The sequence below is a fragment of the Chiloscyllium punctatum genome, chromosome 19, assembly GCF_047496795.1.
Source record: "Chiloscyllium punctatum isolate Juve2018m chromosome 19, sChiPun1.3, whole genome shotgun sequence".
NCBI classification, from domain to species: domain Eukaryota; kingdom Metazoa; phylum Chordata; class Chondrichthyes; order Orectolobiformes; family Hemiscylliidae; genus Chiloscyllium; species Chiloscyllium punctatum.
The window spans coordinates 79,528,750-79,551,516 of NC_092757.1; the positions used below are offsets into that span (position 1 = coordinate 79,528,750).

Sequence of the window (22,767 nt, forward strand, 5' to 3'; positions counted from 1 at the left end):
CATATTAGAGTCATAGAGATATACAGAATGGAAACAGACCCTTCAGTCCAACCTATCCATGCCGATATCCCAATCCAATCTAGTCCCACCTGCCAGTACCCGGCCCATATCCCTCCAAACCCTTCCTATTCATATACCCATCTAAATTGTACCAGCCTCCACCACTTCCTCTGGCAGGTCATTCCAAGCAGCTCATTCCATACACATACCACCCTCTGTGTGAAAAAGTCGCCCCTTAGTTCTCTACTATATCTTTCCCCTCGCACCCTAAACCTATGCCCTCTAGTTCTGGCATAATCTTGTATAATGACTGTGACTGCTTGAAAGAAGCATTTTGGGATATCCTGAGTCCATGATAAAGCACAATGTAAAGTAAGCTTGCATCTTTTAAAAGAGTTATGGACTATATTTGTGTATTTGTAAGCGAAGTAATGTTGGTAACTTTTGTTTTATTTTTCTTTAGGAAATAGTTTATTTAACTGAGGGCTCTGGATACTTTTTCGTCAATACTACTGATACTGAGATTCTGACTAGCACATACCTGGAGACCAAAAACTATGTACAAGTCAGTATCAATTTTCAAAAATTATAGCTACTTTTTTTTTGGCTTGCATTGATACTTTTAAACTTTTTGCTGCAGATAAGGCCACTACAACCAGGCTTTGTGACAATGAAAGCATATGACCTCTGCCTGACATGCAAAGGTCCAGCCAGAGCAGAAATCTGTGTATCAGATATATTAGACTTTGAACTAAATTTTATTCACAAGGTAAGTACATTGTAAATATGCAAATCTATTACTAAGCGGTTACTTCAGAGCAGTTTAATTGCTGATCAAATACAAGTTAAATTGCTATTTTTGTAAGATGAGAAAAATTAAATTTATATAATATTTAGCTTGGTAAACTTCCTTGAGATCAAATTTTGGTGATATAAGACTAATCTAGTACTTCTGGTGTCTGTATTTAGAACAATAGTACTTGGGTGGGATTAAAAGAGTTCGAAAAATCACAGCGATGCCTGGTGCAAAGGATCTTAATAGGACAATGGTTAGAAAATGAGGCAGTGGTTGCAACTAAAATAGTTATTTCAATATCTGAACCTACAGATTGAAATTGGAAAGTCTGTTCCAGTTAACGTCAGGGTGTTGGATTTCTTCAAGAAACCCTTTTTGAACAGATACTTTCGTTACATGAATATAAGCTTACAGGCAGCTTCCCCAATTGTCACCTTAGAGTAAGTATTAAACACAAGTCGAAAGGTCTAATTGTTTGAGAAAGACATTTTAGAAAGACCAACTCAAAATATTAGAAGTAAAATTCATGTATTTTCAAAGAGTATATTGATCTTTCTTTTATGTTTGCATGGAAACACTCACTCACAGCACAAATAGATGTATGGTTTGACATAGGTTTTCACTGCTTACTATGGCTGTGGATCTCAAAGTTGAGTGTATGCAACCTATCCTGTTTCAGTACCTCTCATCCTGGATTGCCTGATATCTGACTCCCGATCTGCTACCTCAAACTTGACTTTTCCCATACATTACTTCTCACCCTATTCAATTTCTCATTGGATTAGTACCAGGTCTACCTCATTTTAGGTATGAAAGTGAAGGTATGGAAGTAATGTGTAAATATAGAAAGAAATAAAGGAATTTGCAGGAGGGGAAAAGCAGCAGGAACATAAGTGGAAGATAGGAGAAATAACAAGGAAAGCAAGTGATAAGGGTGAGGTTGAGAAATGGAGCTGGGAGAAGAGAAACAGAAGTAGAAAATGAAGAAAAGAAATCTGGTTAACTGGTAAGAATGATGACAATATTGAGGTAATTTTCTGAATTCATCAAGTCAGTGGGAGACTTTACCCTCATTTGTGTATTTTAAGATTATGGGAACCCTGCTGTCAATTCCAGTATGTGTGATTGAACATGCGAGTTTGTACACTTTATAAATGTTGAAAATTTGTTTTGAATTTTATGAAGCTCAGTAATTGTGCGTTTCTCTCAAATTGCAATAGGTTTAAAAGTGGAATTCATATTGTTATGGGAAAGGATAAATATGATTTTCTGTAGAACAAGCAACATAACTGACTGTCTTTGGATATTTTGTGCACATTGCCACTTATTGTGAAAATCATGCCGATAGTAGTTATGGAGCGAACCAAACCCTTAAAATGTTAAGTTGATGAACAATTTTTGGTGTTCAACAACTTATGACAATCTATGGGGAGGTGGTTAAATATTGTTAAAATACAGTACTTCTATAAACATTTTAATTTTCAGACCAATTACTGACTTGGATAAATATGCTGCAAGTTACTTACTGAGAGCTGTGGCTTTGGGTCAAACCACTCTTATAGCAATGGCCAGAGACAAGTTTGGTCGAAAGTTGAGCTCTTCCCCACGTCAGATTGAAGTATGTTCCTTTTATTGTATTGACTAAGAGTTAAGTCAGCATTTCTATCACCATATTATTTAGTTTAACCACAACGCAAACAGTAATAAATTTCAACACCTTGAGAATGTTTTGTTCAATTTCAAGCAGTAAATTAGTAGCATTTATGTTTAAGATTATATTTGTTATTACCTCTGAAGAAGGAAACGTGGATTTTACTGCATTAGACATGTTCGTGAAATGGGAGTAGAGGTCATGGAAATTGAACTAGGGGCCTGAAACCCACTTAAATTTTCTTTCTGATACAATCCTGCTCCTTAGACACTGCTCTTCCAGTGTCATGGGAATGAGGGCCTGCTGCTGAGTACAATTTCTTTGCCTTGTTTTGCTAAAAAGGGTATTAGCATTAAGCCATGGGGCCTGTGTGGCAATCATGCTGAGCAGCATATTGAAGTAATGGAGCTTTAGTGGAAGACCCCTCTCTCACGCTGGCCTCTTCCTCTTTAGAGATCCAGTGTTTATTAGACAGCAATTACCCAAAGGAAAAATAAATCTGTGGGACTTAGCTGGCCCACTAATACCACGCCTTGCCTGCTCTGATGCTGCAAGATGTGATTGATTATAATACTGATCATGTTTGACGTCTTGCAGCTGTGAGTTTCCTCTTGGTAAAAGTTGGTAAAAGCTTTTCCCAGTAAAAGCTGTTTTTGCTTTATTAAAGATGTTCCAGAAAGGAAACTGGGACAGAAGTCTTAACCCGCAACCCTGCATGAACTAGTTTTGTTCTAATGAGTAGTTTTTGCATTACCTGCAGAAAATTGCATTTGTCACTTAGCATTACTCTACTATTGGAAAACTAAAATGTTTTGTCTAAGTATTCAGAACCTCCACAATTTCTTCATTTCCCATTACTATATCTCCAGCCTTATTTTCCAGCAGTCCAATGTCCACTCTTGCCTCTTAACTTTTAGATATCTAAAAAGATCTCTTGCAACTTTCTGTTATATTATTAGTTGGCTTACTCTCCCATTTCATCTTCTCTCCCCTTATTGGTTTTTCAGTTATTCTATGCTGCTTTATAAAGGCATCCCAGTCCTCTGGCTTCCCACTAATCTTTACCATATGCTTTCTTATGCACTTTTATGCTGTTCCTGACTTCCCTGGTCAGCCATGATTGCTTTATCTTCCCCTTAGTATGCTTCTTCTTCCTTGGGATGAATTTCTGCTGTGCCTCCTGAATTCCCATTGCCATTGCTGCCCCACCATTTTCCTTGCTGGGCTCTTCCTTCCAATCAACAGTCAACTCCTTCTTCATGTCTTTGTAGTTACCTTTGCTCAATTGTAATATTGTTATATTAGATTCAAGCTTCTCCCTCTCAGACTAGAGGGTCAATGCTATCATATTATGGTCACTGCCTCCTAGGGGTTCCTTCACCTTAAGCTCCCTAAACAAGGCTGCCTCATTACACATCACCAAATCAAGAATTACCTGTTCCCTAGTGGGGTCTACCACAAGCTGTTCCAAAAAGCCATCGCATAGGCATTCTACAAATTTCTTTTCTTGGTAGCTGCTCATTATCTGATTTTCTGACTACTGACATCTTGACTACTGCTTGGAGGCCTGTACACAGATCTCATCCGGGTCTTTTTCCTTTGCAGTTCTTCAACTCTACCCATATAGGTTTTATGTCTTCTGACCCAATATCACTTCTTGCTAGCAGTTGAATTTCATTTCATTTCATATTTACAAGGTATTCCCAATCCCTCTGTCCAGATGTCCTTGTGATTCACCAGGACTTTGGACCCAGCAGGATTCAGGTTGAGCCCAATCTATGTGAACAGCTCCCTCCTTTCCCAGTACTGATGCCAATGTCCCATGTATTCAAAAATAGAAATTGCTGGAAAAGCTAAGTCTGGCATCATCTCTAAAGAGAAAACACAGTTAACATTTCAGGTCCAGTGAACCTTCCTCAGAACTGATGGTAGCTAGGAAATTTTTTTTTATATGCAGAAGACAAGGTGGGGAGAGGATGTAAGGATTAACTGATAAGTGGAGATACAGCCCAAAGAGACAGACCAGTTGGACAGACAAAGAAATGAATAGTGATCAGGCTAGGAAAATGAATAGCTATTAATGGGGACTGTTAGTGGCTAAAATTGGCTTGCGTTAGTAGCAGACCATGTAATACTGGTGTACAGGTGTTGGGGTAAGGACATAGGAGAAGCTCAAGCCCGAGAGTTGTTGAATTCAATATTGAGTCCAGAATGCTGTAGATTTTCCCCATATCTATGAATTCAAAACCCGTTTCTCACATGTGATCTTTCAGATGAGAGATAACCTGAAACATTAACTCTGTTTCTAACCATCAATGTTGTCCAAGCAGCTGAATATTTTTAATGTTGTTATTCCTTTTTAAGCTTGAAAACTTGCAATATTTTTCTTTTGTATAAATGTTTTGACAATTGACCATTTGTTCTTAGAACTAGGGAGGCACGTTGCTTTCTAAATCAGTATTAGCAGTTAATGATGCACATGATAGACATAAAAATTGTGTATTCAATATTTAGATGAGGAATAGATTGCTCACGTGATCCTAACCCACAATTTGCATTGGTTTCAGGTATTCCCCCCTTTTAGATTAATCCCACAAAAAGTGACCTTGATCATTGGTGGTATGATGCAGGTCAGTAAACATAAATAAACTCACACACTAACTTTATTGCATGAATATAAGATTTATGGACATCCTGTTGTGATATTGGAGCCGAACATTTTCAGGATGTTAGCATAAGATTGACATAAAAAGGATCAGGAATAAAGGACCAAGAATGGAAAGCACAGTGGCTCAGTGGTTAGCACTGCTGCCTCACAGTGGCAGGGATCGGGTTTAATTCCAGCCTCTGGTGACTGTCTATGTGGAGTTTGCATGTTCTCCCCATGTCCGCAGGAGTTTCCTCTACGTGCTCCGTTTTCCTCCCACAATGCAAAGGTGTGCAGGTTAGGTGGATTAGTCATGCTAAATTTCCCTGTAGTGTCCAGGGATGAGCAGGCTAATTGGGTTAACCATGGTAAATATGGGGTTCTGGGGCTCGGGTGAGGGCATGAATGTAGGTGGGATCATCTTTGGAGGGTTAGTACAGACATGATGGGTCGAATGGCCTGTTTGCATACTGTGGAGATTCTGTGATTCTATAAATGATTGTAATGAATGTCATGTAATTGAGGATTTCGCAGTGAACATAGAATATACTTTGTAAATCATATAAAAGGTTAATAACATGCTCTGGGAAGGAAAAACTGATGATTTTCCACTATTGTGACCTTTTTTTGTGGCTGTCTTAAATGAGAAAACTGGTGCTGCCAGGTTTAGAATCATGCTTTATATCTGCTTGGAACAACTGGAAGTGTAGTTTTTGCTGATCGCTATTTGGTCATTGAATAAATCATTGGTATGTGCAGAACATAAAAGTGAGGAGAGATTTGTTAAGTACACATAAATAAGTAAATGGAAGGTAAAAAGAAAATTTCATGGACTTGATAAACTCCCAAAGGGAACTTCTCAAGGTTTGGCTTAAATTGTAATGTTGTTCACTCATGCACATCCACTGCTCATTACATACATGAGCCCCATTCGCAACAATCTTTAGCCCAAAGTGTTGAGTGTATGATTCATCGGGCAACTCCAGACTTTCCAGCATCACAGATGCAAGTCTTAAGCCAATTCATTCCACTCTGTTATATTAAAGAATGGCTGGAGACACTGAATACTTGCAAAGGCTATGGACCCTGATAATATTCTCGCATTACTACTCCAGATGTCTGCTCCAGAACCTGCCATGCCCCTAGCCAAGCTGACCCAGTCCAACGTGGCCAATTACCACTCCATCAGTCTACTCTCAATCATCAGTAAATTGATGGAAGGTGTTATAAACAGTGTTATGAACTAACACCTGATTACACATTTCTGCAGGAATTCCTCAGGGTTATGTCCTAGGCCCAGTCATCTTCAGCTGCTTTATCAATGAACTTGCCTGCATCATAAAATCAAATACGTTTGCTGATGATGGCACAATATTCAGTACAGTTCCTGACTCCGCCGATACTGAGGGAGATCATTTCCACATGCAGCAGGAATTGGTCAGTATCCGGTTTGGGATAACAAATAGCAAGTAACATTTGCACCACATAATTTCCAGACAATGACCATCACCAATAAGAGTGAATTTAACCATCATCCCTTAACGTTGAATGGATTACTGTGCTGCATCCCCTACAATTATTATCCTGGGGCATCCAATTGACCAGAAACTGAACTGGCGCAGTCACGTAAATACTGTGGCTACATGACCAGATCATTGGCTAAGAGCCCTGTAGTGAGTAACTCGCATTCTGACTCCCTGAAACCTGTCAACTATCTGCAAGTCAAGAATGCAGTGGAATACTTCTCACTTGGCTGGATGAATGCAACTGCAACAACATTCATGAAGCGGTCATCATTCAGGACAAAGCAGTGTGCTTGATCAGTATTACAGCCACAAATATTCAATCCCTCCATCACCAATATTCATTAGTAACAATTACCATCATCTACAAGATGCATTGCAGCATTAACTAATGTTTCTTAGCACCTTCCAAACCTATTACCACTACCATCTAGAGGGCACCAGCTACTTGTGGACACAAACAGCAAATTCCCTTCCAAAGCATTCACCAATCTGACTTGGAAATACATTGCTGTTCTTTTCACTGTCACTGGGTCAATATCCCAGAACTCCCTCCTGCATTGTGAATCTACCTACACCAAATGGACTGCAGATCTTTGAGCAAGCAGCTCATCATTATTAAGGCAGCTAGGAATGGGCAATAAATATTGGCCCTGACAGTGATGCCACATCCCATAAATACATTTTTTTTAAAAATGTGTGGGGAGAACAGGCCAAAATTATAGAGAAAACACCTGAAAAACAGTGCTTTCTCCTGAAAAGTACTAAAACTGTGCTATATTTTAATATAGAGCGTTGATTAAAAGCTTGTCCTAGAGTCAAACTATTATTTTCTGATCTTTATAATGTAATTGATTGCAGGTGATGTCTGAAGGTGGTCCACAACCACAGACAAATATTCATTTCTCTATTAATAATGGTACCATTGCTAAAGTAAATGAATTAGGGCAGCTGACTGCCCTAATGGTGGGAACAGCAAAAGTGACTGGTATTATTCAAGCTGCCGACGATGATACAGGAAAAGTGGTTGTTTTCTCCAAGGTAATGCAAGGTTTGACTATGAGTTTGCATTTCCACCTAAAGACTCAGCTGTCAATCTGGCTCATAAATGGATGTTGAAGATTAGCAGTTTATTTATCAGAACCTTCTTGTAATTCTTTCCAATCCAAAACAACTGAGATATGATTAATTTTACCGTCAACAGTAACTGGAAAGTCGATGGTGATTTTGTACACCCCTACCAAAACAGAGTTGATTACTGGAGAAACATTGTTCAGTGTTTCTTGAAACATTGTTCAGTGTTCCAGTGTACATGTCTTTCAGTTTACATCAAACACAATGGTTATGAAATATGTACAATGTGTTGAAAGATTATTTTTTATTATTTATTCTGTAAAAGCTATCCATGTTACTATTTAATCTACTTGCTAAAATCCTAGAAAGCTGTTTTATTCTTCCCTCAGTTAGTAGTGAGAATGTCACTGGTAGTTTTCAGAAATACATGAAGAGGAAAAGAGGTTCTGTGAGGAACAGTCTTTTTGAGAAATCTAGTAAAGACAGATTGTCTAACTCAGAATTAGGGACATACGGAAACATCTCTGTGGCTGCATTTTAGGGTTCTATGCATTCAGTGTGGAGGAGAGTGCAGATGCCTTGAGGGATGACTGCCTCCTGCTCACACTAATGGGAAAACTTGCCCAAATCAAGCTCCAATTAGCCACTTCAGAGTTGGTCAGTGACTCATCGCCTCAACAGTGAAGTCCTGTCCCACCAGAAATTGCCATCCAATCTTTATGCCAGTAGCTTCTGGCTCCTAGAAATCACTGCTAGAGATCAAGCTTCAGAGAATCCAACAGTCAGGAGGTTTATCTATTTATTTTGGGTCCCACGGAGAGAGGCATGTTACAGGCAAGTAAAGGGGTATGGTTCAGTGACTTCAGGTTGAAGCAACTAGAGTGGCTTCCCAAAACCCAGCAGATAGATCACCTTAAACAAATACAGAAAGTGTGGAGAAACTCAACAGGCCTAGCAGCATCTGTGCAGAAAGAAACATAGTTAATGTTTCAAATCTGATATGGCTTCTTCAGAATTGAAAGATTTTGTAAAATGTTTTTTATACATTTGACAGAGGCAGAGGAGGAGTGAGAGCAACAGATGGTGTGGAGGTCCAGTACAAAAGACATTAGAGTTGCTAAAAATGGTGAAAGAAAAATAAATATGTAAAATGCGTAAAAATTAAGATGTGAGATAGAGAAAGAGTCCTCTTTGCTGAGGGCAAAGTAAACATAACAACACTGGAGTTTGAGGAGGTGAAAGCTGTAAGAAAAATGGAGGACAGACATCATGTGGTCAGGCTGTAACGTTGTGCAATTCAATATTGAGTCCAAGAGTCTGTAATTTGCTTAAGTGGTGGTGTACCTGAGCTTGCATTGTCCTATGTTGAATATTGCAGCAGGCCTAGGTCAGAATTGTCAGCATAAGAGCAATGTGGTTTTATTGTTTGGGTCAAGATCTGGTTACATTTCCTGTATTTGTCAGGCAAAACTTAAGAATTGATGTGACTGTGTATCTGTTGCCTAGAGAATCAGCAGAAAATACTCCCAGCTAATGTCAGCTACTCTGATCTGGAGGCAAGATATTAAGTATTTCTTCAGAAGAAGTTCAATTTCAGACTTGTTAGCCAATCCAAATGACCAACAACTGTCATCCCATCATTGCCATTAGGAATCTTGGCCACTTTTGGGACTATAGGAAACCCCATAAGTCACTTTCAGTGTTGGGATGGATGCAGGTGAACAGATGTCATGGCAGGGACTTGGACAAAGTTGAGGTTATCCCACCTGTTATCTTTCTGTTCTTGATCACCTCCCACCAGACATAAAATTGAGGCCGGATAGCAAGTGATCATTAATTGATCAAATAAGGGCCTCATTTAGGGCAAGGACAGACAGACCACATTTGGGTTTTCTCACCTGCTGTAAATTACAGACAAGTGAAACTGGTCCCATTAAAAATTTTGCAGGTATTTCAGTAAAGGTGACTAACTATGAAGAGGGGTCATTCTGTACCAGTTTGATGAATTGTGCAAATACGTTTTTTTTTAAAGAAAGGATTTTTTTAACCATAAAGCTGAATAAATAACTTTTCAAAGCACTGCATAGTTGAGATTCATTGTTGAGAATAACTGGAGTTTTATGTTTTCACAAAAGGATGAAGTGACTGTAAATGTGATTCAACTAAGAGGGATAAAAATTCATGCTCCAGTAACTAGATTGAGGACTGGAACTCAGGTACAATATATAATCATTTACATGTTTGTGTGAATTAATATTAATATTGTTAAAAAATATTTTATGTAGTATACTGTTTTATAACAGTGGCTCAAATCAGGAATGTTAGCCAAGCAACATTTTATATGTGTAATTTGAATCATAAGTCTTTCTACTTTAATAATCTTGTTACTAATTTGGCCCATTTTTGCTCATTCCCAATGTGTAGTCGTGACAGTTTTTCTTTTACAGATATTTGTTCTTTTTTAAAACCTCATTATAAATTCTGCTTTTATGTTAGATTTACTATGTCCTAATGACAGCAGATAACACAAAGGTAGGTGGAAGGATGGGTAGTGTTGAGGTAGTGGGGAGGCTGCAGAAGGACTTGAACAGGCTAAAAAAAGTGGGCAACGCAGTGACAATGGAAAACATTGTGGGAAAGTATGAAGTTATGCACTTTGGCAAGAAGAGTGGAGGCATAGACCAATTTCTTAATAGGGAAAGGTTTCAGAAATCTCAAGCAAAAAGGGACTTGGGAGTCCTAGTTCAGGATTCTCTTTAGGTTAACATGCAGGTTCATGATATTTAGAAAGGCAAATGCAATGTCAGTATTAATTTCAAGAGAGCTAGAGTACAAGCTCAGAGATGTATTGCTGAGGGTGAGTAAGGCTCTGGTCGGACTGCATTTGGATTGTTGTGGCCAGTTTTGGACCCTTTATCTAAGGAAGGATGTGCTAGTGTTGGAGAAAATACAAAGGTTTACGAGAATAATCCCTGGATTAAAGGCTTGTCATATGAGGTGTGGTTGAGGACTGTGGGTCTAATTGATCAGAAGAGTGAGGAGGTTATCTCATTGAAACTTAAAGAATACAGAGGGGCCTGGACAGAGTGGATGTAGGTTAGATATTTCCACTAATAGGAGAGGCTAGGACCCAAGGCCTCAGCCTCAGAATGGAGAGATGACCCTTTAGAAGTAACGTATGGAAATTCTTCAGCCACAGGGTGGTTAATCTGTGGATGTTATTACTGCAGAAGGGTTTTAAGGCCAAATTATTGAGTGTATTTAAGACAGATATAGACAGGCTCTTGATTGGTAAGGTGTTCAAGGGTATGGAGAGAACACAGGAGAATGGGGTGAGAAACACATCAGCCATGGTTGTGTGACGGAGCAGACTCAATGGGCCGAATGGCCTCATTCCATTCCCCATCTTATGTTCTGTGGTCAAATAACAATTTTCATTTAAATGAGGTCCTCGCTTCTCTATTCTTTTGATAATTAATTTATATCTTTTCAGTACCAATCACCAATCAGTGAAAATAGATTCTAGCTATTTATCAAAACTTTTCATCATCTTGACCACCTTTGACATGTTTGAACCTCTTTCTTCTTACAGAAATAAACTGCAGTCATTACCTTTAACTGATAGATCTTTGTACATCTCTTCAACCATCCTTTAATAGTTTTGATATTCTTCCTGAAATAAAGTGCCCAAAACAGGAAGTAATGTTCCATGTGTGCCCTAGCCACTGATTATATATTGTACTCTTATTTATCCAAATAAGAATCATACAAGCATTTGTAGTTTTACGAATTGGACATCTCACTTTTAAAGATTTGTGTTGCTGAAATCCCAAACTTCCTAATCTTCCATAAATCAAAACAGCCTACTTTTTATTCTGGGCAGATGGTGGGACTGGTTCCAGGTCCCACTCGTAACAGTGGAAGGGGATTGGGCAAAGCACTCATAATCTCTGATTTGATAGAGGCAATCTGTTAATTGCCTTGGGAATGGACTAGAAAATGGTGGCTGCATTGCTGAAGTGCAGGTTCATTGAAACAGACTGTATTAATAGGCGTGTAACTACAGAAGTATAAGTACCATGGATTTCAGGAGAGGCTGAGGGCTTCTACAGTAGGGCTTACTCGCTCTTTACAACTGTGGACCTGAAGTGCAAACCTGAGACAGTGAGAAAGCAGACTTTTCTTTTCAGAAGGTAGAATACCCAACCAATTAGGCATAGATAGAGGTGGCTGAAAACATGAGCAGGTGAAGTGAGGGAAAACTTGGTCCAATGCTGAAAAAGTTTCATGATGTTATTCTTTCTGGAAAGATGACTGCAATGGCAAACCTTCATGTCACATCTCTTTAGTAATTAGCCTAACCAACTGAGAAACTTAAAGATGTATGTTGCCCTGAACATTTTGTTATAACTAAAACTATATGAAAGCATGTCTGCACAGTTTACTCTTGTGAAAATTTCCCTGTCAGCATATATATATATAATTCCACTAGAAATAACAAAAACATTTGGATCCAATATATATATGAATTACATTTGACTGTGTACCGTTCTTTGTAATTTGTTGTTAAGTTCCTTTTTAATGTCACAACTATAGGTTTGAAATCATTAAAATCAATCAGTAACCTAAGACATATAGTAAAGTGAACTAACTTTTATCTCCGATTATGCAAGCTGTTCAACAGATTGCTTTTGCTTTAAGTTTATAATGCTCACTGTCGATTTGTAATTTTCATCAACCAGATGTCTAGAATATCTCACAGAGCATAATTTAGGAAAAACATTGGATAAGCATGAGACTTTTCTATGTTTTGCTCAACAATATCTTTTAAAAATGTTAAGTTCCAAATTACATTTTGAATCAAGTCTTGTAATAAGATGTACTAATCCTTTAAATTTTAAAATTTATGACCAATTTTATTATAAAATTAAGTTTGTTGGTGGATTGAGCATATAAAATATGTCGGATTCCAAGCGCAATTCCTTGCACCCGCCCTGTTCCCTGTAATATGGGGGTTGCGAGAGAGCAGTAAGGCACCCAATAACCTGCCCACCCTAGGCCTGTTGAGGCAATAACTGCCCAAACAAGTTTCAATAAGGCCCTCAATCTATCTCCACTGTCATTATGCTGGACAGTGGTAGATGAACCTGAGTGCAAAGCATTGTGAAAACAACTCCTTTGAAGAGTCAAGGAGGAAAAAGGAGATCACTTATTAATTGGGAGCACCCTGTGTACATCCAGGGCATAGCCCTCAAGATTTCACCTCCTTTTGTTTCTATTTGCTCCTCAAAACTGGACTGCTGCACCCACCCTTCCTAGTTAGACTCTCAAATTATTCCCTGCACTAAATTCCTAGGACTTGCCTATCTTTGGTCACAATGATCGTCCTCTTAGGACCTCTTTATAACCTCTGTGGTGTCCACCATTGAGTTCCGATGCTGCTTAGTTGTAGTGGTTAAATTATGTTGGCCAGCAGCTCTCGAGAGTTGTGGTTCCTGTTAACTGACTCGATCACAACCTGTTTAGCCTGTTTCTAGTGTGCTAAATTATTATGGGTCAGGCATTTTTAAAAGCAATCCATTGAAGATCAGCCTATCCAAACCTTCCACTCTCCCATGACATCTAGTCTAGTCTGTTATTTAATGCATCATCATAAAAAAAAAGTTCAAATGTGCTATATTTTAGCTACCTGTATATGTGGTAGGAGTCACAAGTTGCCAGACTCCATTCACCTTCGGTAGTGCGGTACCAGGACTGACGTTTCACTGGACAACAACAAAGCGGGAGGTGATTGAGCTTGTCAGCAGGCACTCAGAGGTAGCTGTTAGTTTCTTATTGTTTAAAAAAAAATTATGGCTCAAATAAAAAGTGTAGATTACTACTTAGTGTTGGTAATGAATAAAATATTTTTGTGTTGAAGTAGCAACTGCACTTAGAGTCGTAGAGTCATACTACATGGAAACAGACCCTTCAATCCAACTCATCCACGCTAAACTGACATCCCAATCTGACCACGTCCCATTTACCAACATTTGACCTTTTTCCCTCTAAACCTTTGCTATTCATATACCCTTCCAGATGCCTTTTTAACTATTGTAATTGTACCTGCTGCCACCACACTTTTGGAAGCTCATTCCATACACACACCACCCTCTGCATGAAAAAATTTATCCTCAGGTCCTTTATAAATCCTTCCTCTCTAACCTTAAACCTATGCCCTCTAGTTTTGGACTCTTCTACCCTAGGAAAAGGACCTTGGCTATTCACCCTTTCCATGCACTTAATGTTTTTATAAACCTCTGTAAGGTCAGCCCTCAGCCTCTGAAGCTCCAAGAGAAGAAGCCTTAGCCTATTCAGCCTCTCCCTGCAACTGAAACCCCCTCGTCCTGGCAGCATCCTTGTAAATCTTTTCTGCACCCTCTCAAGTTTAACAACATCTTTTCTATAAAAGGCAATCAGAATTGAACACAATTTTCTAAAAGTGGCCTCACCAATCTCCTGTATAGCCACAACATGATTTCACAACTCAGATACTCATACATTTCTTTTTGAAATATTTTGAGGTTGTCTTTATTTGTACCAATTTGTTTTTACTGACATAAAATACTGATATTTAACTACCCTTAGTATGGAAACCAGCAGATTTAGGGGAAAAAAAATAAAACATTTGTTTTTTTCAGTCATAGCAGAATTGGGCATGTAGGTCAGGTAGCTTTACTTTCTCTCCCTGGTAACTGTAATATTCCTTAACTTTTCCACATTTATAAATATATGTAATTTCCTACCATTCCAACCTTTAATAGGCCATAGCTCGATTTGTTAGTCTGTGGAAACTAATGACCTACATGAAGACCTTTCATTATTGATCTGGATACCCAGCCATGCAAAAGAACAGCCTGGTTGATTCTTCATATAAAGCTTCTTTCTGCAGAGGAAATCCATGCCCTTTAACGTAATTTGGTTGATATAGAAATTTGAAATAATGATTAGTGCAATGGATCATTAAGGTTGAATATCACTCTACACTTTCAAGTATTTTTCTTTGACTTCTTAAACCTAAACTTCTCAGTATTAAACGTAATAAATTGAGAGAATAAGTTTGGTTCTCCTTATAGGCAAAATTAAAATTCTCTTCAACTGTTGTTGCCTTGATGGGACATACATTTCTTAACTACCAGCAGAGATGAAAAATGTTAAAATATTGTCCTAAATATGTTCTTTGTCTGTATTGCAAAAGAAACTACTGTTCTTAAGCATTTTGTTACCGGCACAGCACCTTTTGTAATGTGAAATACTTGTGATTGTTTTATAGATTTCTTTACAGCTTTCTGCAGAACATAATTTTGCTATGCTACTGTATAGCAAAGCAGAAGGGAAAACTGGTTTAAAAGTCACAGTAACCTCACAGAATCCATCTGCTGCTCAGTTTGAAGGAAACTTTGACAGATTTTCTGATGAGATTCAAATTATGGTAATTTAGTTTAATAATATTTGTACTCCACTTAGGATCAACTCTCAAGTAGTGACATATATTAATTTTGCATGTTGAACTGCAAGAGACTTTAAATGTTATACTTGCAGTTCAGTTTAGGATGTTGAGTTGATGATTAGAATTGCAGAAACGAAAAAATAGAAAGCACATCAACTCAGCTGCTTTTGTACAATTGCAATTCCACATTGCTAATGATGTCCTAGGAACATGATTTTTATTTTGTATACTGCTTTATGTTTAATATATTTATTTCATACAACTGTTATCCAAAACAGTTCACAGGGATCAATGCTCAGTGCTGGTGCCACTGTTGTTTGTGATATACATAAATGATCTGGAAGAGGGCACTGTTGGTATGCTCAGCAAGTTTGCAGATGACACGAAGATTGGTTGTATAGCAGAAAACATAGGGGACTGTCAAAGAATACAGGAGAATATAGACTGAAGAGTTGGTTGGAGAAGTGGCAAATGTGAGGTGATGCATTTTGGCAAGTCTAATTGCAGAGTGAATTATACAGTAAACAGAAGAGCCTTGGGAAAAGTATATGAACAGAGAGATCTAGGAGTGCAGGTCCATTGTACCCTGAAGGTTGCTGCACAGGTGGATAGAGTGGTCAAGAGCACATATGGTATGCTTGCCTTCATCGGACAGGGTATTGAATATAAGAGCTGGCAGGTCATGTTAAAATTATACACGACATTGGTTCAGCCACATTTAGAATACTGTGTACAATTCTGGTCGCCACATTACCAAAAGGATGTGGACGCTTTGGAGAGGGTGCAGAGAAGGTTTACGCGGATATTGCCTGGTAAGGTGCTAACTATGAAGAGAGATTGAGACAGTTAAGTTTGTTTTCATTAGAAAAAAGGAGATTGAGGAAGAGCTGATTGAGGTCTACTAAATCATGAAGGGTATAGACAGGGTAGATAGAGATAAGCTTTTTCCCAGGGTAAAGAATTTAATAACGAGAGGTCACGCTTTCAAGGTGAGAGGTGAAAAGTTGAAGGGGGATACACACGGCAAGTACTTTACATAGAGAGTGGTAGGTGCCTGGAACGCATTGCCAGTAGAGGTAGTAGAGACAGGCACGGTAAGTTCATTTAAGATGCATCTGGACAGATACATGAGTAGGTGAGAAGCAGAGGGATACAGATGCTTAGGAATTGGGCGACAGATTTAGACAGTGGATTTGGATTGGCTCAGACTTGGACGGCCAAAGGACATGTTCCTGGGCTGTAAATTTTCTTTCTTTTTTTTAAAAGGTCAATTCATCAACACTACTTTTAAGTATATTCAGATAAAAATAAGCTTTTAATGTAAAAGATAGGGATTGGTTATCTATTTAATGTATCTTCTTAACACTGAACACTTCTAGATAACCCAGTTCTATACATTCCATGTATTTTCTTCAGTAAATGCTAAATGTAAAGACAAAATAAATTTGCTAATTATGGAATTATGCTAATACTGAAACCCTAGTTTCAGTATTTCCAACTAGTTATCTGATGTTACTTAATACTTCATTAGAAAAGATTCTTACAATACCTAAAAAAAAAGTTGCCTTTTTTTTTGTTCAAAACTCACTACATTAAACTCTGAATTGTGATTTCTTTTTGCAACAGCGGTGCATGTTTGGATTAATGAAGGTATTTTACAGTAATACTTCTTATTTTATTCACTAAAGGTGTTTGGAATATTGCAACTTTTGCCTCTCTCTCTGCCAGCAAAAGAAGTACTGATGTCACCAAATTCTCATCTAAAGTTACAAACCTCTAGGTGAGCTTTTGTACTTCGAATTATTTTGATCAAAATTGGGTATTACCTAAAGCATGAACAATTTATTTTGTGGGAAGCAGCCTCAACCCAGTCATCTTAAGCTGGATGATCATTGGTTCAGGTGTGTAGCTGCTCATTAACAATTCAGTGTTCAGCTCCTTTCATGTGAAGCATGGACAGACTGGCAAGTGTTTAGTGACATAATACATAAATTAATCCTATCTTGAACATGAGAAAGCCCATACATCTCCTTTTGACCTATAATGATAACACCAATGCCAAGTCACCCATTATCCTGAAAATATCTAACTGACCCCAAGTTAAAGTGGACTCATGATATTAACATCATAGAAAGCCCTTCCATGCCATCCACCACCAAGAAAAACAAAGTGGAACATTGTCAGAGTAACATTAATTCCGTGTTTCCCTTTACAAATCGGACATCATCCTGACTTAGACAAATCTATTAAATCTTCATTGTCAAAGATCAGTTGTTTGAAATTTCCCAAACTAACACCATTGTGAAAGCATAATCATTTCAAGAGCTGCAGTAGTTCAAGGAGAAGACACACAACTGCCTTCTCAAGGCAACTTAAGTATGAGTAACAAATGTGGCTACAACCAAGAAAGTTTACTCATTTGCATTCTTTTTTAAATGCATTTCCAATGAAGCAGCACAATTATATATTTTAGCTTTATCTTTCATGTCAATTTAAAACTGTAAGTAAACATATTTCTGGGATTGTGTAAATGTTTTCAAATCTGGAGTGGTCACATCAAAGCAAAGGATGTGGTTTATTTTAAGTTTTATTCTTTTCAGGGTGGCATAGTTGCAATGTATCATAATGTCATAGTATATTAAAATTTAGCTCATGTGTGGGAGTTTTTTTGTAACCCCTTTCTTTATTTGCATGCTGAACTGACCACAAAAAGAAATTTCAAAGCTGCATCAAACAGTGGTTAATGGTCCTTTCACAGTAAGGCAATACAACATGAGTGATTCTTCTGTATTTTCTAGTGCTTGGCTATAGTGACACAGACAGGGAGAATTGACTATTCCTATTTTAGTCATAGATTAATATTGCAAGGCTAATAAAGTACATAGTAAGAAAACTGGTCACAGAAAGATAAAAGCTACATTTAAGTGTGATCATCTGCAGCCAGAATTTGTGGTTGTATGCTGTTAATTATAATGCAACAGTTAAACACAGCAGTGACCCTTGAACTTGCTGCAGCATTCAGTTCATCATGGGTGAACTTTTACATCAACTACACCTTCCCACCCTATCTTGTCGGTTTCTTCAGTATTCAATAATCTATCAATCTCAGTTTGAGAAGCATCCACAGTTTTCTGGTGTAGAACACTTCAAAGATTCACCACTCCATTAGTGAAGAAATTTCTCCTCATCTCAGTCCTAAGTCGACAATCCATGAACTTGATGATATGTTTTCATTCTCCAGTTCTTGAGCCAGAGAAATAAACATTACTATCCACTCTGTCAAGGTTTCTAAGAAATTTGTTTCAGTTGAATCATTTTATTCTTACTGTAACCCCCTTTAAGAACAAGGGAGAAGTACAGCACAGGAACAGGCCCTTTGACCCTCCAAACCTGTGCTGATTATCATGTCCTAAATAGACTTTTTAAAAAAACCTGCTGCCATTATCCAGTCTATATCTCTCTGTTCTCTCCCTAGTCATGTAATCATCCAGATGCCTCTTAAATGTTGCCAATGTGCCTGCTTCCACCAATGCATTCAGGCTCCAACCACACTCTGTGTGAAAGAAGAACAAAGAAAATTTACAACCCAAGAACAGGCCCTTCAGCCCTCCAAGCCTGAGCCTCTCTTCATAGCTAACACTTTCAAATCATCCCACCGACATTTCTGCCACCTCCAAAAAGACCCCACACCAGGGATATATTTCCCTCCCCACCCCTTTCCGCCTTCCGCAAAGACCGTACCCTCCATGACTACCTGGTCAGGTCCACGCTCCCCTACAACCCACCCTCCCATCCTGACACTTCCCCCTGCCACCGCAGGAACTGTAAAACCTGCGCCCACACCTCCCTCACCTCTATCCAAGGCCCTAAAGGAGCCTTCCACATCCATCAAAGTTTTACTTGCACATCCACTAATATCATTTATTTTATCCGTTGCTCCCAATGCAGTCTCCTCTACATTGGCGAGACTGGGCGCCTCCTAGCAGAGCGTTTTAGGGAACATCTCTGGGACACCCGCACCAATCAACCACACCGCCCCGTGGCCCAACATTTCAACTCCCCCTCCCACTCTGCCGAGGACATGGAGGTCCTGGGCCTCCTTCACCGCCGCTCCCTCACCACCAGACGCCTGGAGTAAGAACGCCTCATCTTCCGCCTCGGAACACTTCAACCCCACTGCATCAATGTGGACTTCAACAGTTTCCTCATTTCCCCTTCCCCCACCTTACCTTAGTTCCAAACTTCCAGCTCAGCACTGTCCCCATGACTTGTCCGGACTTGTCCTACCTGCCTATCTCCTTTTCCACCTATCCACTCCACCCTCTCCTCCCTGACCTATCACCTTCATCCCCTCCCCCACTCACCCATTGTACTCTATGCTACTTTCTCCCCACCTCCACCCTCCTCTAGCTTATCTCTCCACGCTTCAGGCTCACTGCCTTTATTCCTGATGAAGGACTTTTGCCCGAAACGTTGATTTCGCTGCTCCTTGGATGCTACCTGAACTGCTGTGCTCTTCCAGCACCACTAATCCAGAATCTGGTTTCCAGCATCTGCAGTCATTGTTTTTACCTTCCATACCAGGCAACATCCTCATAAACCTTCTCTCCACCCTCTCCAAAGCGTCCACATTCTTTTGGTAATGTGGCAACCAGAACTTTACACAGTCTGAAAATCTTCCCTCGCACATCTCTCTTAAACATTCCCCTTTTCACCTTGAACCTGTGCCTCCTTGTAATTGCAACTACAACCCTGGGAAAAAGCCTCTGACTATCCACCTTACCTGTGCCTTTCATACTTTTGTAGACCTCTATTAGGTCTCCTCTCAGTCGCCATCTTTCCAATGAAAACAATTCTAGTCTTTTTAACTTTCCTCATAGGCAATACCCTCGAGACCAGGCAATATCCTGGTGAACCTTCTCTCTCCAAATCTTCCACATCCTTCTGATAATGTGGCAACCAAAACTGCACACAATACTCCAAATGTGGCCTAACAAGGGTTTTATGTAGCTACAACATCATTTGCCAACTCTTGTACTCCATACCCTGGCTGATGAAGACATGCATGTTTTTTTATTGAAAACTTTTTCAAATCTTTTACAAATGCAACAGAATACAAAAGTATAGAGGTAGTACAGCAGTGTCATATCACAATACTATTAATAATAAACTACCTACAATTCTACCAGAACAAACATATCTACTTAAACTGAACTATAATCAAATTAAATAAAGGCTAAATTAAGTTGAATTCAAGCTAAATTAAATAACATCACATTACTTTATTCTATTTCAGTCACTGCACCTCCATTGAAGCTCCCATCCCTGGGAGCACCAGTCATTGTTCCCGTATTTTCCCACTTTCCCCCTCTCAGGGCCCACGGGCTGCCCAATCTAACTCCCATGGCTATAGTATAATCCTGGTTAATATTGCCTATGAGTCTGCATCTATATAATTTAGAAAGGGCTGACTCATCTTTATAAACCTGCTCTGTTTTGTGATGCACGATATTTATAAGATAGTCTTGGGGAAGATGCTCCATCACCAGCCTGTACCATCCGATAAGACCTAGGGGGTTTTTCCAACATCCAATTCATTAGAATGATCTTCCTCACATAGTGTCTAAGAATGTTACGCAACTCTTCCTTTGTTCCCCCTCAGAGGACACGTTTGGCAACCCCAGGAGAAGAAATACCGGATCCACCTTGACTTCAATTCCCAGGAATTCCTTCAGCTCCCTTACTATGGCACTCTTGTATCTCTGGATTAGATTAGATTAGATTAGATTACTTACAGTGTGGAAACAGGCCCTTCGGCCCAACAAGTCCACACCGCCCCGCCGAAGCGTAACCCACCCATACCCCTACATCTACAATTACCCCTTACCTAACACTATGGGCAATTTAGCATGGCCAATTCACCTGACCTGCACATCTTTGGAGTGTGGGAGGAAACCGGAGCACCCGGAGGAAACCCACGCAGACACGGGGAGAACGTGCAAACTCCACACAGTCAGTCGCCTGAGGCGGGAAATTGAACCCGGGTCTCAGGCGCTGTGAGGCAGCAGTGCTAACCACTGTGCCACCGTGCCGCCCAGTGTGCAAGAGTGCCTAAACTAATGTTACAATTGGGACATCCTGGAAACACTCCTCTCTTGAATTTAGCTAGCCTCTCTGGCCGCATATGAGCCTGTGTAAAATCTTCATTTGCATGCCCTGCACTTTATGTATTGAGATTTTGTTTACATTCTCCCATATATCTTTCCATGTTTCCAATGAAATATCCTCTCCTAGTTCCCGATTCCAAGTCCCACATAGCCTCTCCATATCTCCTAAGGCATACCCTTTCTATAAATGATACAAAGTAGTAACCAAAAGAGCGCCCGTGCACCAGAGCACACTTTTCTCCCTGTTTGACTTGAAAGGCTGAGCCAGGAGCGTGGTCCTCCTCTGTATATAATTCCTTATCTGAAAGTATTGGAAGATGTCCCTATTAGACAATCCATATTTCTGACTTAGTTGACTAAACAACATCAAGACCTCCCCCTTGAATAAATTTCCCAAACAAGAGATTCCCTTATTCCCCCGTGCCTTAAAGCTAGAGTCCATCGTCACAGGTTTAAATCCTAGGACTCTCACCAAAGGGGTAAACAACAAGGTCTTAAGCCAATTGCCCTCATCTTACCTCATTATCCTCCAAGTTTTCACCATATTCAAAATGATTGGGCTCTTACACTGCTCAGTCACAGATTTCACCTTAGCCATAAATAATAGATTAACCCGGGGACATCTCAACTGCGAGGCTGCAATGTCAAGCCAAATGGGCCCAAATCCCCCCGTACCTAGTCATCCACGTATGCTAACAGTATTTATTTGATATCTCTTCCAGTCTGGAAGGTCCACCCCCACCCCAACCACCCTGCGGGAGTTGCAATTTAGTAAATTTAATTAGGGGGAGCCTGTGACACCAAATGAAGGACCCAAGCCAACTATTTGTGTCTCCGTAACACTCGTCTGGGTAGCAATAATGGGAGCTTTCTCATGGGGTACAACAGGCAAGGAAGAACATTCATTTTGATCAGGGGTATTCAGCCTAACCGTAATAACAGTAATCCTTCCCACCACTGCAGATCCTGTTTTATCGTCTCCAGTAACTATGCAAAGTTAGCTTTATATAGCTGGTGTAAGGCAGGGGTAATAGAGGTTCCCAAAATACAGAAAACCTTTTGATAACCATCTAAACAGGAACTGCATTCAATCCTTCAGATCAGGCACCTCCACTAATTCCCGCACCGGCATGACTTCTGATTTTGTGAAGTTGATCCTTTATTCCGAAAAACTGCCAATTAAACTAATCTTTTGTATCGATCAGGGTATGGATTTTTCCAGATTGGCCAAAAACAAAAGGACATCATCAGCGTATAGGATGATCTTCTGCTCCACCATTCCCATCCTTGGCGCCATAACGCAATGAGAGAGGACATCCCAATTGTACCTTTCCCAATACTGAAGTTATCTGGCTTAGTACTGTTTGTAATGACTGCCACCTTAGGATCATTGCACAATACTACCATTCACCTAGCAAAG

The 22,767-nt window shown here is 39.5% G+C and overlaps 1 protein-coding gene across 1 annotated transcript in view; it reads left to right on the forward strand.

Annotated features, from left to right (window-relative positions):
* LOC140491205 (nuclear pore membrane glycoprotein 210-like) overlaps positions 1-22,767 on the forward strand; it is a 187,561-nt gene that overhangs the window by 101,266 nt on the left and 63,528 nt on the right. Inside the window, exons 20-29 of the mRNA XM_072589184.1 lie at positions 464-565; positions 641-769; positions 1,109-1,236; positions 2,282-2,414; positions 5,015-5,077; positions 7,479-7,658; positions 9,827-9,907; positions 13,377-13,508; positions 15,004-15,162; positions 16,869-16,960. Coding sequence (XP_072445285.1) covers positions 464-565; positions 641-769; positions 1,109-1,236; positions 2,282-2,414; positions 5,015-5,077; positions 7,479-7,658; positions 9,827-9,907; positions 13,377-13,508; positions 15,004-15,162; positions 16,869-16,960 — 1,199 coding nt within the window. The remainder of the gene's footprint in view (positions 1-463; positions 566-640; positions 770-1,108; positions 1,237-2,281; positions 2,415-5,014; positions 5,078-7,478; positions 7,659-9,826; positions 9,908-13,376; positions 13,509-15,003; positions 15,163-16,868; positions 16,961-22,767) is intronic.